The 19,347-nt window shown below is 37.6% G+C and overlaps 1 protein-coding gene across 1 annotated transcript in view; it reads right to left on the reverse strand.

The window, feature by feature from the left end:
* The window catches only part of gbe1b (glucan (1,4-alpha-), branching enzyme 1b), a 106,666-nt gene that overhangs the window by 48,729 nt on the left and 38,590 nt on the right, over positions 1 to 19,347 (reverse strand). Inside the window, exons 8-12 of the mRNA XM_088011660.1 lie at positions 16,823 to 16,938; positions 15,299 to 15,426; positions 14,928 to 15,026; positions 7,020 to 7,130; positions 6,760 to 6,931 (exon numbers count right to left, since the gene is read on the reverse strand). Of these exons, the coding sequence (XP_087867786.1) occupies positions 6,760 to 6,931; positions 7,020 to 7,130; positions 14,928 to 15,026; positions 15,299 to 15,426; positions 16,823 to 16,938 (626 nt within the window). The remainder of the gene's footprint in view (positions 1 to 6,759; positions 6,932 to 7,019; positions 7,131 to 14,927; positions 15,027 to 15,298; positions 15,427 to 16,822; positions 16,939 to 19,347) is intronic.

Here is a 19,347-nt window from a genome sequence, read left to right on the forward strand (position 1 = left end):
GGTGCTTTTATGTCATTGACGCTCCAACATCTTTTACTGTATCCATCCATCGGCACACAGAATGCGAACACTCCCTTTGTCCTCTTGCTCTGTGGTGTTTGCTAGTGGTCATGAGTAAATGAATGGTTTTTCTAGGCTATGCACTTCAAATTGATTTGCTAGCTCAAACAATTTGCTCTTGCTCAGCACAGGCTAAATGACTCCGCCATTATTGATCCAGTGACATGGCGAGTCATCTCAGATTTACTTGATTTTCTTATGTTTTTTTCCCCTAAAGTATTTTCCCCAAACACTCTCACAATGGCCTAACCTTGGAAACATTTCAAGAGCGTCTTTAAGCATATATTAACTCTGATTTAATATTATTCAGGATGAAATACCTGAATAATACTCTATATACCCTTATCTTAATAAGATAGGAGCATTATATTTTTAAGTCAGAATTCATTTTAATTAGGAAAAAATATATATTATTTGCTCTGGATGAACATCTTTACGCTTTGATAGATTAAACATCAGTTCTAGACAGTCCTTTAATTAATTGGGGAAAAAAGTGCCAGTATTTCTCTTAATGTCATACAAATATGGAAGAGAAACGTGTGTGATATATTCATATAGATCTGTCTATTAATCTGTAGTACAATACTTTTCTTGTACAGAAATTACTTTGTTTGATTAAAAACAAAGCTAGTTTTTAATCAAACCCACAAGTCAAATCCAAAGTGTTTGAGTCACTTGTTAAGTTCAAAGCTTCATGGTGTTAACATCGACATGAAAAATAACAGAAAAAAGATATTTCCTTAAAACACAAAGAAATGATAAATCCTTTATTACTATTATGGTCTGTAAAATATATTTTTCTCAGTATTAGGTCTGGCCTCAACCAGCTCATGGCACGTTAGCAATATCATCTTACCCATTATGTAAAAAAAAAAAATCCATTTATCCATCTAGATGGATAGATAGATGACAGAGCACTACTTTGTGTTTACTTGGATGTTTGAGCTTTCACAGTTGTGCCATAATTGTTTTGTGTTTGGCTTTTTGACTTTCACTTTGATTGTTTCTTATGGATGATTAATGCTTCATAGTTTCCTAATTCTTTCTTTGAGGTCTATTTCATAGCTAATTGTTGTTTCCCTCCCTGAATATTTATTTCCCTCTCATGATCTACTGTGTTTCATTTCAGTTCTCTCTCTTGCCATGTTTTGTTCAGTCACATATATTAATCATTACTGAATAGGTCTTGCCATATATGTTTATTAAGTTTGTTCTTGATTTTGTACTTTGTGTTAGCATAGTTTATTATCTCCTCTTTAGTTCCTCTCCTGTTATTAGTCTGCCTGCCGTTTCTATTGTATTCACCAGTAATAATCACTTGTGCCATTCACCTGTCTCATCATCTCCGTGTTTCACCAGGTCCACCAATCATATAAGCCCTTGATTTTCTACTATTGAGTGTTGGAGTCTCTGTTTTCATGCCCTGAATCACATCTACTTCTTTGTTCTGTTCTGGGTTTTGTAAGTTTTGCTTATCACATTTTTCGACAATACCTCCCATAAGAGGCTGCCTGCAAAAGTCAAGACTGCTGGTGGCACATACAGGTTTTTTGCTGTTTGCGCAGGTGGAACTGTCGGGGGGGTGAACATACTGCTGGGGAAACGCAGACCTGTTAACACCTGTTACAACACCGGAAAAAAGTCCCGGTACACACCGACCTCTGGAAAATAGCGGGATAAAATTTAAAAGTGCTGGTAGTGTCTACCAGTGCGTAATAACACTAGTTCTAGATATTCTTAAACTCAAACATTAGTAAATAGAAAAGAGTGAACCAATATACTTTTGAAAAACGATCAAAATTAATTTTCTTAGATTAATGCTGAAAATGCATCTTGTGCTTGGAGACTTAACAGACTGCCACCCAATCAAGAATCTTAAAAGCCATGCTTGGTTGTAATTTGCCACAAATTTGAGCCCAATTTGTGACATTAACTAAAAAAAACAAAACAATGGAAAGGCCAATTAGGATAAATTTATGTTTAATAATTTTACATTTGTTTGCAAAATTGAATAATAGTGTAATGCAGGAATTAACACAGATTATTTAAATGGTATGAATAAAGGTAACATAATTATTTAGTTACTTCTCAGATTTAGGAAGGATCTCGACATGCTTTGATTTAAAGGGCTTTCCCTGTGATTACATGTTAGCCAACATGCGAGTGGAAAACGTTTCACAGTCCCGACAGGGTGGAGATGACATTTACTTCAAGAGTAGTTAAAGCCTCTAAAAGTTCTTTCCAACCTCTTAAGCAATCATGGTGCTTTTGAAATCATCTATGAAATGCACCCTTTTATATTGAGAGGGGTAACATTATTACTTTGTCAGGCTGAGGTGTCATTTTAAAAAGGACACTGTATCTATCTTCAGATACAATCTTTGTAAATGCTATTAAATACATCTTTAAATGTAATTAAAGTTGTATAAGTTTGAGATTAATTCAAATGGGTGCAACTTCATAGTTTGTTTTATAGAAATTCAGTGAACTTAATCAGATCACTGTCAAATAAACTTTGAAGGTATTCATCACTCATCTCTTCATCATTCTGAATCTGTAATGATTAACTGAAAATGAATGTGGCACAGAAATCCGTGGGGGAGTCAAAGCACCAAGAGAGCAGCAGAGAGTGCCTTTCAGCAATGCTTTCGCCAAAGAATCAGATATAATTACTTTCAACTGTCCTTCAGCAACCCACATGGGGTCAATCCTCTGACATTCTAATCATTAAAAGCTGTCCAGTTAGAGCTATCCAAAGAGAAAAGCTGTTTTGATTGTGCTCTCTCCAAACCTCCCCAACACATTCATCCAAGCAGCGGAAAATCTTACGGTAACACACACCACCAAGGGGAACAGAGACTTGTGCTGAAAACCAGGGCAGGTAAAAATATCTGTCAGAACTAAAGAGTTCAGTTAAAACCAGGGAACCAAATCCTCTGGTGGATGGAAAGAAATCTCCAATCTGGGGTTCATTTCTATTCCACACCACCTACGCTAGTGTCCCTCCATAAAATCTAATGCAACATATTGGCTTCAGAAGTCAGACACAGCCAAAAATCCCATGGTTACTCTAGAGCAGAGTTTAGATTTATGACCAAAGTCCAATCCAAACCAAAATATCAAGCTTGATAAAAATTTAAAATTGTTTGCTTGATGATTGGGTTGGGCTAAGGCTTCTGTGGTGCATTTAATAAGCCTACAATATATACAGCACAGAGAAAACGACAATGCGCTGCATAAAGCTGTTATTAAATAGAGGATTTGGATACTTACTCAGTTGAGGAAGAAAGTCAGGTGAAGAAGTTCATTAGACTGTAACAGGAACACTACACTGCAGTAAATGCACGGTAAATGTGAACGCAACTCCGCTCCTATCACTCACACACCCCATGTAATTTGCAATTTACTCACCCTGCGGCTACTACAAGCGCCAAAATGGAGCTGGAAGGTCTTAACCAAAAGCTAAAAGCTGTAGAAGTTACACTGCTGGATTTTGTCGGATAGAGATCAGACACAGAACCTACAGGCCGGGTCTGTTTGTTTAGACTTGATCTAAACTCTCCTCCACAGAAGTATCCATGGAAGTTTTGTGCTTTACAAATGTTGCTGTCACGCAAGAGCGGCAAAAAGAAAGACATTGTTTAATCGAGTGTTTTCCAGGAGGAAAATAACCATGAACAAAATTTACAATGGAATGGTTCATGTGACAGAAAGACCAGGTCCAAGTTCAAATCCAGATCTAATTCCCAGATGTGCCACATACAGAATAGGTAAAAATTTCAATTTAAAGACTTATAGCATTACACACCACAAGACTTGCAGATTTAAAAGGAGCAAAAGTTGATTCTCCTAAGCTTTGTCTCAAGGGACCTACATACAAATGTTTGTCACACCTTTTTAAATGTGTATTTGCTTAAATACCATGAATAGCTTTTGTTCAACACAATTATGCTACAATTTGTGCTGGTCTATCACATAAGATCACCACCAAATTTAAATTTTTGTTTGTAATGAGACAAAATGTCAAGGAAAGTTCGAGGAGTGTGAATATTTTTGTAATGCATTCAAAGGTGCATTACAATTTACATTAAATCTGAGTGTTTCAAAATCAAGGAACTGCATTCCTTGCAGCCAAGGTCAACTTCTCACAGTATGTAATTAATTATGACTTTATTATCTTTACCAGCAGGAGCTGATAAAGTCATGCTCTGGTTCAGATGATGAGTTGCAAATGAGGTGCATCTCAACAGTGACTGCAGAGCGGGTCCATTTAGGGAATAAAAGCAATCTATCTGATTTTTGTCCCACAATTCACAATCAGTTCAGGGAAGTGGGGTCAACTCAACTTCAAAGAGCTTCTTGTGATTCCACTCAGCTCTTCCACACACACACATTTTATGAAAAGGAAACAAATTAGACAAGTGAGCCCTTTGTGTTGCATTTTCTTTTAAATGATTATGGGACTGAATAAAATTCATGTTTTAAAAAGTAATGTAGCTAATCTTGAAATTAAACAACTAATGACAAATACAAAAACGGTAGTTCAAATACATTGCCCACAAAAAGACGCATTCATATATACAATCTCCATATAAGCCGTTGAACTATTTATTCTAAAGGAACGTTTGTTTGCTCTTCCCTGCGCAGCAGCTCGTCTTAAACCGCCTGCTTGCCTGTGAAAGACAGGAGAGTAAATGTATTTTTCTATCTGTTCATTGAACACTTAGGGGAGCGTTGTGTCTGCCCGGGGGCAAACGCTCAAATGCAGCTGGATTACAGTGCATGACAGGGATCCAAAAGCATTTTCCTCGCCTGTTTTAATGGAGGAGAAAAGTGCGAGCTGCCATGTAATGACCTTGATCACCTCTTCAGCATTTTAATGTCACCTGAACAACACAAATATGTGCCCCGATTGTAAAACATGACCTAATTAGGGAGGACGACATCAAAGTTCACTACGGAATGATTCGTTTTGTCACCTCACACAATGAATAAGACAGAATGCAATAATGGTGCAAACTTGAAACATTTACACCAGATGTATTCTAAAACTGATTTAAGTGTTGTTCCTTCAACTTCAATCTTGACAAAATAGTCTACAGTAACACACTGAAAACATGTTTTGGGTAATTTAGGAAAGTATAAAACCCTTTAATTGTAAACACAATAGATTATATTAAGTATTATGAATCATTACTATTACTCAATGATTTCCACTGATTATCCTTGAGACGATCTTGCAAGTTGATTAAGGTTTACCTGATTTAAATTCAGTCAGCTGAACAGGATTTGGAACTGTTCAAACCTCCTGTGAAAGTTAGAATATCAGAATAAAAACCAAGCAATAAAGTCAAATGAATTGTCTGTAGACTTCCAGAATCTGATTGTACAAAAAGCACAAATTGTGCTAATGGTACAAAAAAGATTAAGCATCACTGACCCAAAAATCCCTCTTATCTCCATATAGTCATGAATAAAAAAAGTGTGGAAACACAGGGATGCTCTGTAGATTAGATAAGACTCATTTCTGAAGAAAAACAGGCACTGTTCATCACCTGGTTGACACCAGTATTACTGTTAATTACGGAGGCGGCAGCATCTTGCTTTGGTTTATCTTTAGTTTATTCATAAAACAAATGTTGAACTAAAAAAATATAAAATGCTGCCCTTCAGTTTCTTTTAATTGAGTAAATGTGCTGTGGAAATCTACTGGCCAGGTCTTTCCCTTCAGGACAACAGTATTGGTGGTAATGCAGTTCTTTTTTTGTGTGTGTTTTTTTTTCAATCTGTCAAATTGTTTATGCATTACAACATCTCTTACGCAAGAACCTCAGCAGATGGCAGTAACTTGTGTGGCTGTAAAATTGTGCAATAGTTGCATTTCTAAACTTATTCGAAGCTATACAAATACTTTGATTTTTTTTTATTTCAGTTTAAATTTTGGCTTCAATCGATCACAAAAAACAACATCAAGGAAAGAAACTGAATAAGATTATTCAGACACGATTCATTCAACAAGTACTCCCTGATCTTATTCTTTAGGTGCAACAAAAATGTTATGTTTCTAAATTTAAAGAAATCATGCTAGATAACTATTACTAAAAAGACTGATTAAACACAGTGATTTTAGATTTCAATTCTCAAATCAATCACCAACCACCTCACAAACCTCAGATAAAAAAAAAAAAGTAAAAAGAAATAAATACAAGTAAGCCTTATTATTACCAACGGATGCAGGGAATTTAAGCATCTATGCTACTGAAGCTTCACAGACAGTGGAATTATCGAGAGCGGAGCAGGTTGAGAAATTACTGTCTGCTGTAGAAAATGATGCGGGGAAGAGCCGTGCAGAGTAGAACTGTGCTGTAGCACGTAATGGGAAGCCACTAGTAAATGTGCATGTCAGACAAGCTATTATCATGCTGTGCACAGGAAGTGCTTTTTGAAATAAAAGTAATCAGGCCTCATTCTTTACAACATGGTGCTGCAAGAAAAAAAAAATTGTTTGTCTTATCAGTAGTTATTTTCCAACATTTTTAATTGGACGTCGCCTCTATTTGCAGCAGTAACACAAATAGCCTAATACAAGACAAAATAAAAACATGGCACAATTGGATTTTTTAAAATATATATGTTGGCAAAAAAGTGCAACTCATACACCCCTGGAACTATAGATTCTCTGTTACAATGATGACTCACCCATAAAGTTCAGGTATCCCTCTCCACCTAAGCCATGTGTGAGGAGGCGGATCATCTTATGCAGCTGCATTCCACGGTCGATGATGTGCGACATGGGAACCAGGGTACTCATATTGGTGTACATCTCTTTGTCCATTAGCCAGAAGGCCAGGGTTTTATCACCAACCAGGGCCTGAAAATGTGTGTGATATTTCATTATTCACAGCAGAAAAAGAGGCTGACTGCATGCAGCGTAAAGTGAGATAGGATTAAATGAGTACCTGGTCGTGGCTTTCTGCATATGCTATGCACTTCTCTCCATACCGCCTGTTGGTCAGCGTGAAGACAATATTGCCCATGTCCCACTCTTCATCCTTTAACTCCTTCAGGATCTACACAATGACAGAGAGGGCTTATTGAAAAAGGGTATGATAGATGTATAGCTGAAAGATCTTTTCAGACTGACTGATGCCTTCAGCTCAGTATTTCAGTTCCGACAGTCTTTCTACCTTCCCCAAGTTTTCTCTGGGTTACACTTCTTACCAAGATCAATCTCTGTTTTGACATCTCTATATCCGCACTGTGAGTTATGTCTACCTATAAATGGTGGTAATGGAGTTTTTAATAACTGCACTACAGCCCATGGGTAGTAAGGCATCAGCTCTCCAAACTCAAGATGGGCAAGGTCAGAACCTCTCATCCAATGGAAGGATTCAACAATAAATCCAACCGGTGGCACTGCACTGGCAAGTCAACATGCTCGCTTACTGCCAATTGAGTCATTTTCAAAAGGTCAGGAGAAGATAAGAGGTCACGAAAGCATGCATTCAAGGCACGTCTTTCAAGACGGTATCACAACAAAGAATTTGTTCAAACGTTGCATACAAAAAGTATACAAAAGCAACAACAAAGTAAGCGGGTAGGGAAAAAGATCATGTGAGCGCACCGAGAACAAAGATAATTCAATCAAGACGAGGGAGGCTGGAAACCCTCAGAATCATTATGAATATGAAAAAAAATAATAAAAAATGTCCTCCAAGAATCCTTGGCAATTGACATGCAGCTCTCTGAGAGGTGGGTGACTCGGCAAACCCATTTCAGAGACAGGCTGAAGTCTGCTCAGTGGAATTGGCAGTGACAGCTGATTGACACGTCAGGAAACCTTTATATTACTCTACAGAGCCATAATCCTCTGAGTAAAGAGAGTAAATTGTGCCGATCAATATGTCTGAGATGAACTGACTGGTCCCCCTAAATAAAGGCAATACGCCTCTCTATATCAGCATCTGTTCACATTCAATTTTCTTCACCTTTGCCTTGTGTGGCTATAGTCATTGCCATTGCCACCAAAGACATTTACTGGGGCAATTCTTTTTATGCTTGCAACAGAATCTCAGAGGTTTTAACACCTTGAAAGGCTGACACATTTTCAGAACCTAGAGCTACACACTTAGAAACTCTTTGAGATAAGACCAATATAAAATATCAACAGTAAAATGTAAAAAACACAAACAATCCAACTATTTAAGAATAGGCAACTAATTGCTTTTTCTATTTGTCTCTTCAAAGCTATTCTGTACCATATATTGTAATTCTTGAATTAGAATAGATATCAAAGGACTGACAGCTTTTGGATTGACCAAAAAATAATAATAATAAAAAAAAAAATTCCAAAAAGTAAATGCAGCAAAACTAGGTCTGGAAAGTTGTGAAATACAGTTCCTACAGAAAAAAAAAATGGAGATTGCTAAAATTAATATCAGCAGTTGGCGAGTGTAGTTTTTCTATGAGAGAGCCCATGATGGCTCTTGTTTGTTTTACATTAATTTTAGAATTTATGTTATGTACAATTTTTTTTTTTTACTTGTTTTATTTTTTTACAATGTTTTATTGTCTTTTGGATTGCTGTATGTTGCTAACAGCACAAGGGGACATGCATTGCAAACTAGTTTGGCCTATAGTTGTTATAGTGTCACCATTTGTCCATACGTTCACTTGTTCCATTGGAAATTAGCAGTGGAACAATTAACAATGGAATAAGCCATTTTAAAGCAAATAAATTAGCTTATGTCATGCATTTTTGTTTTAAATTTCTGTCTACTCACAATGTGGACTTCCCATACCAACACTGAATTATTAATACGTACTTATACACACTAATAAAATCCACAAATGTAGTTTCTAAAAATAAATAAATAAATAACATAACTACTGATAACATTATATGTCTCCTCAAGGCATTTCTTGAACAAATGAATCTACCAGCAGTCCCCGAGAGATCGTCAAGGCTGCCTCCACATCTACGTACAATCAGACATTTTACACTTCTTTATGAATCATTACAATTCAATTCAACCGCAAAAGTGGTCTGGGAGCAATTAATTTTGGAGTGGGACTGTCGGAGCAGAGACAGAAGTGAACGGGTTGATGACTTCCCTACCACCAGCTCACCCGCATCAGCCCCGGCCAGCCGAGCTTCCTGGCACCGCTGACACTCCACTTCATCAATGATAATGAGCAGTGCACAAATCTTACTTTACAAGCCTGCTGTCAGGAGCCAACCAGAGTGCCCAGATTAATTAGACAGAGCTAGAAATAAAATAATAATAAAATAAAAAAGTCTTGCCGTGCAGGATGAGGTCATTTTGCTGCCACTGGCATGCTGTGACTGATTTAAGAGGCTCTCACGCAGAGCTGGAAAGGATTTAATGGCGGAGAAAGGTTTAGCTTTTAGCCCCAATTTTACATTTTTTAGGTTGATCTGAGCAGCAGGGTTTTTTTTTTCTTTTTTTACCTATGTGGACATGTCATCATGTCATACAAACACTGCTGCTACTATATTGTGAATGCTCTGTGAGCTGTTGTGCATTGACATCAAATCTCCACTGATTCTCTGCTCTTCAGCTCCCCTAAGCTGACTTGTCAACTTTTATTACAACGCTATGAAGAAAGTATTTACCCTCGTTGCTTGTTTGTCACATTTCAGGTCAAACACATTTAAATACAAGACAAAGATACTAAAAAACATTGGAAGAAAAAAAAACAGTTTTTCAGAAAAAATAATTTCATTTGTAGAAGGGAAAATGCAATCAGCCTCTTATCGAATGAATGAATGGATGAATGAATGAATATACTTTATTAAACACAAAGGGAAATTATTTTTTTATGAATTATTGGCTGGAAATGGTGTGCTGAGTTTAAAACAGAAAAAAAATTATCTTTCTGAGCTTGCAATGGACCTCAACATGAGTCCTCCCCAGTCTTTTGACCTGCGGATGTGATATATATATATATTAACATTTAATTTTAGTGCTTATAAAAAACATTATATTTCTAAGTTCAGTTCCTTGTACTAGAACTAGGTACCAAGTAGACCATCAAAAATAAACTTCCTCTGAACTTTTAAAGTTTCATCAGGTATGCCATGAAAAGTCATTTTAGCTGGTTGGGCTACGTTAAAAAAAGATTTTAAAAAAATTTTAAAAAAGCACGCGTCGCTTCATCCTCCAACACAAACGTCCACATAACTTCACAACTTAACAAAAGGTTCTGCCAACAGAAACATCGGTGGACTTTGCTCAGCTAAAAAGGCCCACTTTGGGTCATGTCACAGTTTCTGCTATAAAAAGCCTTGCCGAAAGCCTGTTAACACCACGCAGAGGTGGCCTCAAAGTGCAATTAAGCTGGACAAAACTGAAATGCTGCTGCTGTTAAAAGCAGGCGCACGGAGGGCGACACCAGCCGAGCAGGTCGGAGCGAGAGGCTGGCGATAAAGCCCGCAGCATGTTTACGTAAACAAGCCGAGCTCCATCATTGCTCGCCGACAGCCTGAATTTTATTAAGTCATATTAATTGAAAGTGTTTCTGGCATGATGGACAGAGCGGAGTGACTCAGAGAAGAAATGGATTTTTTTTTTTCTCCTTTCCCTCCCCTGAAACTAATAAGGGGGAGCTGTTCAAACTGATATTTTCATTCAATTAAAATAAATGGAGGAACAGAAGCAAAAATTGAGACAATTGACTCGGAGGTCATTCAAGTTGAACAGCCGAGAGAAGCGGAGGGATGCCGGAGAATTCTCAGCATCAACCTCTCATCTCCTAGCCGCCACCATGCAGCCCTCTTTCTCCTCTGCCTCTAATTGTTTCAATTACATCTCAATCTATTGTAGCTTGAGGGAAGGGTGCTTGTTAAATTAGAGGGCTTTGTAACATTATCCATTAGGAGTGACAGCATTTTATGGTCATAATCAGATCGAATCATCCCAACTTGTGCCACCGCGCCTTATCTGGTCCTTCTCATTAGGACATCTTAATTTTTCACAGTCTGTTGGTCCTAACAGCCTTCTGCAGCCAGTAAATGAGTCATATCAATCAGTCATGCTGAGGACAAAACGCAGCATGGGGGCCCCAGCCGAGGAACTGAGAGAGATTCATCCATGCACACATGTGAATCTATAAATAAGCTCGCAGCTCTGTTGCTCTGCGTCTTTGTTTCTCTTTCCTTCTGTTTCCTCCTGTCTCACCCTCCCTTGCAGCTCCAATTCTCCTTTTCTGCAACATATACCTCACTGGAGGCTCCACTTCAGTCCATTCAAATCCCTCCCTAATTGACACTCTGTGAGAAGAGGCGAGGCTAACCCTGAATGCACTTCACTGACTATACCACAGCATGTTCATATGAATGCTTCCCTGCACAGATATGGAGAACATTTTGCTCTGCCTCCAGCATCCACTTTCCTTAGGGAGGCTACAAATTTAATTAAAACATGTAACAATGAGTAGCTTCAAAACAAACACCAAACAAACAACAACAATAACAAAAAAAGGCTTGCAATGCCTTAAGTAAATGCAAGAGCAACCTCTCAAGAAGGGTTCTCGGGAAAAATTGAGCGAAGCCTCGGAGGTACAAGCTCTGCAGGCTGCACAGCTACTTCCAGCATCACAGAGGAAGGTCAAGTCATGGACTAGATCTCTCACCTCCTTTTCTCCTCCCTTCAAACCCGACGCTGAGTAAAACCAACCGCTGTGAGAGACAGACTTGATTAACGATGCATTGACTCCCCCCGTTGGGAAACACAAGAAGCCGTAGTGCATGCATGCTGAGCTGAGGTCATACTCTCCATCTTGCTCCCCAGCCCTCCCCAACCCTAAAATATGAGTAAATATTTTAAAATTCGCTGTGGACCCGTAGCAAAAGAAATATGCTTTCCATAAAAACGTTGCAACAGCCAACCTTTTTAGCTATTCTGCAATCAGCGCTTTTCTTCAAGCTTAGGAAAACGGCCTCTACGTTCTTCAAACACACACACAGAACAATCTTCAGCCGAACCCATACACGTACCTCCCTACATAGCATACTGTCTGGGTATATGTTTTTCCAAATTGACTACACAAAATACTTGATGATTAAAAAAAAAAAAAAAAAAAGAAAACAAAACAAAAAAAAAAACAACGGTTTTAAAGCAACAATAAATCGGTGGCATTTTTTTTTATCAAAACAGCCTTTGTCAGAACACAAACATTCTGACAGTGTGTAAGCTCATCTAGAAACAGCAGGAGAAAGATTTGAGATAAACAGCTTTATCTGTGCATGAAGGATTGGGTGTGCATGTTAAACCCCTCCACCACCACCCAGCTCCCTCCCTCTGCTACTTGGCTTTACCATCACAAAGTTATGGACCTGATGACTGAACAGTTATAAACAATGTTTTCCCATTGTGGGCTATTAAGCACTTTCGCAGTGGCAGTTCGGACTGAAGTGTCCAACCAAAGGGTGCTTCAACAGTTGTTGTGGAGGATTTGTGAATGTTTGGTGCCCATTATTTCCCCTGCAGACAGATGCACTGTTGAGTAGTAACACGCTGGATAATCTTGTCATATTTTTTTTTTGACAGTGCTCCTGTCATGTAAAACAAAAAAAAATGAATGAGTTTGATTGCAAAGGGAGAGCAGGTCATTAATTAAAATAAAATTATTGAAATGAAATGAAAACATTTATAAAACAAGTGTTAAACCTACTTCAATAGTGGGCATAATAGTATAACTTAATTCACAAATTTAATTACAAAAGTACATTTCATAAATTTTATAGACTCATTAGACACTCACTTGTTTCTATTAATTTTGAGAACTACAGCTTGCAGCTAATAAAAAAGGAATTTGAATTTATTAGTGCTGTAGAATTGCTGACACGGTTGCTAGGAAGACAGCTGGCATGACAACTGTCCAGCAGAGAATGACTGACACCCTCAAAAAGGACAGTAGGGTGCTTGAGGTCATTGGTATTGAAGTTAACTGTTCACAGAATGCTGTTCCAAACATATTTATGTAAAGTTGGGTGAAAGGAAAAAGTGTAGCAAAAAAAAAAAAAAAGCATTGATAGCTGTAAATAATTTGTGCTGCAATATTAAAATAAACTGTAAAAGTGGCTCGAGTTTCTAATCAAGAACAAGTTTCTAATCTGCAAAAACAATAATCTTTTCACTCCAAGACATTGCTAAGAAAAAGTTTTCACCTGCTTTCCAATACACAGCAGTTTTCTGAGACCAATCAAGATTTATCTGGCCTCCCAATGGAAATTAATAAAGTCCATATTATAAGTCAATGGATTCATACTGGCAATGAATCTCATAAAGAATGTATTTTAAGAATGTTCCTATTCAGTGTCAATTAATAGTGATGCTCTTCACAAGGTTCTATCTTATGAACTCAAACTATAATAAAGGTCACAGGCCTCAAAGACAGTGGTGTTCATAGAACAAAAAAAACAATTTGTGCTCAAGAAAATAATCTTCGAAGAGAAGCATGGGAAGTAGGCTGATATGTTTAAAGGTAAAACAATGAATTGTTTCTCTCTGATGATTCTGTAGGAATGTGCAAAAAAAAGAGATTATGATCTTTATAGATATTCTGACTAGATAAATATGATATTAATAATATTCTGTTTGAACAGTGCATGAGGCAATCCCACGTTAGGATACATTACAAGTTAATACATGAGACGACAGCCTGCCTTTCTACAAGTTCCAATAAAGAAGCCTGGAAGTTGACCTTTATGTTAAAATAATTAAGTTTATCTTTATTCCTCTTCCCAGAAAATTACAGGTATGGAAAGACAGGAATTACTGATCAAACAAAGATGACTGTGCGTTTTTATTTTTTCATAATAACTGCCTGCATCACACATTTATTCACAGCTGTGTCTCTGCTGGGTAAAAAAATGTTAGTGCACAGCAGGAAGAATCATGGGAGAATAAAGAAAAATAAATTAGCAAAGCTTTGAGAAGAGCAAACACTTTAACCTTCTTTCGGCCGGTCCAGGTGACACAGGAGAAATACTCAGCACAAGACTCTGTTTTACATCACTTGTTCTATAAAACCACCCAAAAAACAGACCTGTTTTCCATCATGAATCCAGCGGCTGTAAGGATGTGTGTCATGATTTCACGAAACAAATACATTGTTATACGTTTGGTGGAAGAGCAGCACTTATTTAAAATATTCATGATATGACTTCCCTGGATTTTTTTTTTTCACTTTTTTCATGTCCACAAATTTAAATTTATACAACATCATGCTGTGGGATGCTAGAGCCGACAGCTGACGGGAAGATGGAGAGATCTAAAAACAGGACAAAAGATGTCAAATTGGGAAGAAAGATTTCCTTCTCGCAGGACATTTACCTCCAAAGCCACAATGGAATGGTATAAACTTATTCATATTCATATTTTAGAAAGGTCAAGTCAAAGTAAAGTCTGGACTTTATGTCTGAAATTCTCAAGTCTGAGACTTGAAAATTTCTACTCTCAAAAGCTCTACATGCAACCTGAATTTTCTTGAGCCTCTAAAGCAAAATGAGCAAAGATTTTAGTCTCCACATGTGCAAAACTAGAAGTGAACTGCAAAACACTGAAGTTGAAGACAAACGGATTCTCACTTGTAATAAAAATCGAAAGCCACGCATCATTTTCTTTGCCATAAATAATTATAATCCACTTTGTGTTGATCTTCCACATGAAATCACAATAAAATAAATTATTCAAATGTGACAAATTCTTGGAAGTTGCTATCGTAGAAATGTAATGTTCACAGCATTTGACTTAAGCAGCATCACAGTGTTTATTTCTAGAATTTGAACTGATGATTTGGTTTGTGAAAAGAATGCATTCAAGTGAACAAAACCCTCTTACCTGAATCCATTTGTCAGGAATCGCCATCGCCAGTCGATAATCGAAGCCAAGTCCTCCCTCCTCCACTCTTCTGCAGAGGGCAGGCATCCCAGACACATCCTGCAGAGATATCCTACTGTGTAAAACTACTTTTTTGTGTTTCCCTTCAAGTAAACGCTAATCCCATCACTACAGGCTGTATAATTTATGTGTTGAGCTATAAAAATGCCCAAGAATCACTGATCCAGATCGCTTTTTTACATTAACTTTTAATTACAGCAACGGAAAAAAAAAAAATAATAAGTAGGATATGCCTGCCTAATAAGTGCTTTTAATTAATAATAGCTACAGGCAGTGCATTTTGCAAAACGTGTGCGGATGTGTGTTTTTACCTCTGCAATAGTGATGCAGTCTGGATAGAGACTATGGAGGATGTGATTGGAAAGCATCAGGTACACCAAAGATTCTTCATCAACTTGTAGGCCAAAGTACTCATTGTAGTCCCCCGAGAAGCCAGTGCCTGAAGGGTAAACACCCACACAGTGAACACTCATCATGCTTTCCACCCCAACTTCCAAACTGACCAGATCTATTTTTCTAAGTGATACAACTATTTTCACTTCCTCCGTTTGTCAAATTTTACCTCCAGCATTTCGGGCCGGTTTAAACTAAGTTTTCAATTCAAACGGAACTGCTTTACACTGCCTTGAAAAAGTATTGACACCCTTTGACCTTTTTCTCATTACTAAGTTTTCATTTCTAACGGAACTGGTTTACACTGCATTGAAAAAAGTATTAATACATTTTGACCTTTTTCTCATTACAACCACAAACTTTAAAGTGTTTTACTGGGATCTTGTGAGATGGACCAACGCAAACCAATACACAGTGGACAAAAAACGATGAGATGTTCAGATTATTTTAAGAAAACAAGCATCTGGAAAAGTGTGAATATACATTTTTATGACGAGTCTCTGAACATGAAGTTTTGCCAGAGATTCCAAATTGGATTTTTTTGGCTGAATTTGGATTTTTGATCATTTTACGACATGAAGACACTTTCATCTAAAATATTCTACTGTAGCTCTGGCTATAGGGTTTCTGTCCTGCTGGAAGTTCCAATCAATTCTGACCACCTTCCTTGTCTTCCTAGAAAACCATCCACACTATATCATGTTGCATTACCATATTTACCTACAGGGATGGTGTGTTAAGTATGCAGCGATAGTTTTAGATCGCACATTGTGCTTCTGCCTGTAAGCTGAAGGCTTTGACATTTTCTGACTCAAGCAACTTCTTCAACTTGTCTGCTCTGTCACCAACCTGTCTTTTAACAAACTATGACTTCTTCCAGCAACAACTTTGTTTTACCGCTTCTTCACAAAACATGCATCTATAGACAGCATGACTAACCACCTGAGAGTTGGATCTCTGCAGGTCTTCCAGAGTCATAATGAACCTTTCAGTTGGCTCTCTAATATATGCCTGGTCTGTCAGTTTAGGTGGACAGGTAAATACTGATATTTTAACACGTGGACTCGATTTTATTTCTGGGTATCACAGTGAAAAGCACTCAAAGCAAATGCATGCATACTTTTCAGAATTTAGTCAAAAAAAGTGAAAACAGTGCATCTTTTTCCACCCTGTTTTCTACAGTCATGCATTAGTTTATGCTGATCTTTCACAAAAGAAAAAACATCCCAACACAAGGAAGTTTATGGTTGCAAAGGACAACTGTGAAAAACTTTCTATTATTCTTTTCTTTTAAAAGTGAGGCATTTTTCCCAAACTGTATGTTAGATAAGTCAGTTTTCCAAGACTGTTTCCCAACTCTATGCATTCTGACGTAAAAACTGCACCGTTGTTGCAGAGAAAAGCAAGTCTCGCTTGCGTACGCACAGATCAACCAGTCTTACCGATGCCATGGTGATGGTACAGCATGGAGGTAATGCCGTCGAACCTGAAGCCATCAAAGCAGTACTCCTCCATCCACCAGCGCAGGTTTGACAGGAGGAAGCGCAGCACTTCCCAGCTAGTTGTGTGCACACACAAACGGCACAAAAACAAGTCAAGGTCAGATAAGCAAGAGCCTGTGAATTATTCACACATCTCATCATGAATTTTAGTCACCAGAGATTAATTTTCCCCTGAAAGCAGGACACTCAGATATTGACAACTGAAGCTCCATTATGTTGGGAAGGGAGTGGCGGTGACAGCAGACGGCGCTTATATTAACAATAGAGGGAACTACGTCTTTCACATTTTAAGATGTCATGATGAAAAATCGGTGGCTTTCTGATTTCCATCAGCCAGCAGAGCAAATATTATGTGCATCTAGGCATCCTGGTGTATTTAAATTGATGGGATTAAAATTCCACACTTGGACAGCAGAATTAAGACCTCTTACTTGAAAATGGGACAAATCATTTGTCTTCAGGCTTCCCGTATAATGGGTTCCAGTGTTTGCCATTCAAGAGGGTAAATACTCTTAAAAAAAAAAAAGTGTACCGAAACTGGATAAACTACCTAAATATTAAATGCAGCTTGCCATAGTTTACAGCCGTCAGTGTGTCACGCAGCACACAAATGTGCTGTGGCTGTTGGCTGCAGGCTGGAGGAGGTGGATTCCATAAATGGCCTCCGTCCTCTATCTTGACTGGAAGAGTCATCCAGTTCTATACAGTCACTCAAGGCAAAGTACACCGCACACCTCAACTCTTTCCATTCGGTGGCGTGTCGCCATGGAAACATCAGCAAAAACTCAATATTTGGTCGTCTCCATGCAGTGCGCGTAATGAGCACCAAATGAAACACTGTACTCGGATGCAGCGCTGTAGGGCAAAAGCAAAGCACCAAGGATGTGAGACGAATGACACATTCAAGATGCTGATTAAGTGTGAACCGCTGCCTCTGCTCAGCCTGAAAGACCCAACTCAGATCTACAGTGTGCTCTCAGTTCCCAACAGTAATTATACTGACGTGTTGAATTTATTTATGGGTGAAAATATGCAAAAACATATTGTTTTTAGTTTTTTTTTTCTTTGTAGTTTCATATCAAGTGCATGCAAAAAATGTTTATTATATACACATTTACAACTGTGATTAGGATAACATAAAAAAAAGTTTAGAGAAAAATACTATTAAAAAAGTTACATTTCTGTATGTTTACCAAAAATCAAATCATATATTTTATCTACTTTTCATCAGCAGCTTATGTCACCAGTTGCCACTTAATGATAATTGTGATAAAAATGTGTTAAAAAAAAAAAAAACATCAACAAATGAATGTTTTATCGCTGTAGTTTAAATTTGCATTGTCTTTAGAGTATAAGTACTCAGTGGAGGAAAAAAAATCCTATTAGAAGATTTCTGGCTCTTTGGGCTGATTAAAAGTAAAACATTTCCTGTAGTAATCTGTGTCTGTTCTCATATGGTGTCAATATGATGTGACATGGGGGCAAAAACCTACAAAGACATTTTTTTTAAAGGATTTTGACAAATCTTTACCAAAAGTGACAAAAATTCACAGAAACAAATTCAAAGTTAGAGTATACATTTTTTATAAAGAATAGAATGTGTGCATATTTATTAGGACTGCCACTACAGTATAATATGACAAAGATAATCTGTGAAAAATAATAAAAGAAAAATCCAAACTCCTCTGCTTCCACCCTGTGGTCCTACTGCCATCTGCAGAAATACACCATTCAGTCAGAAACAACCAATCAGAGGCAGGGGGAGGGTCTTAGTGCTGTAGATTCACTTTTGTATGAGGTGCTCACAACCTACCCTTTGCTCTTTGTTACACTACAGCTAGGAGCTCGACTTGTCAGAGATTTTCTCTCATGTTAAAGTGTAGGACATACAGAGAGTTTTAACAAATATGTAAAAAAAAAAAAAAAAAAAAAAAAAGATATTTTTTTTATAGTTTAAAAGTTACATAATGCAGCTTTAAACCACTAGTATGCAGTGATTTAACAATTTCTTTCCTTGAATGATGCAGAGTGAAAAAAAATCAGCTCAGCAATAAAAAGATTAATTTTTAACAAACTCAGTAAAATTTTACGTCGTAAAACCTTCAATAAAACAACACAAACCCAATCTTGTTCTCAATACTTTCGCTTTAGAAAATGTTTAGACTCATCCCCAGCACTCACTTGCAGAGGAATACATTCTATATGTCACAAGAGAGAATCTGAGTTTCTTTAGAAAAAGAAAGCCATGACAAAAAATAGATTTAAATGTTTTCCCTCCTGTGCTCCCACTCCTCGGGGATGACCAGCGCCAGCGCTGTTTGACAGGTGTGAAGCCACATGTTACATCTGCGCTTCATTCTTCCCTGGAGGAGCAGAACAAGGGAGCCTGGTATGATCCGATATAGCAGCCTGGCTGGGTGGTCACGCAGACCCTGTGATAAATAGATTAGGTCCTCCACTTCGGT

Source organism: Poecilia mexicana, unplaced genomic scaffold, assembly GCF_051168715.1.
Source record: "Poecilia mexicana isolate PSO_F unplaced genomic scaffold, ASM5116871v1 scaffold_13, whole genome shotgun sequence".
NCBI lineage: Eukaryota > Metazoa > Chordata > Actinopteri > Cyprinodontiformes > Poeciliidae > Poecilia > Poecilia mexicana.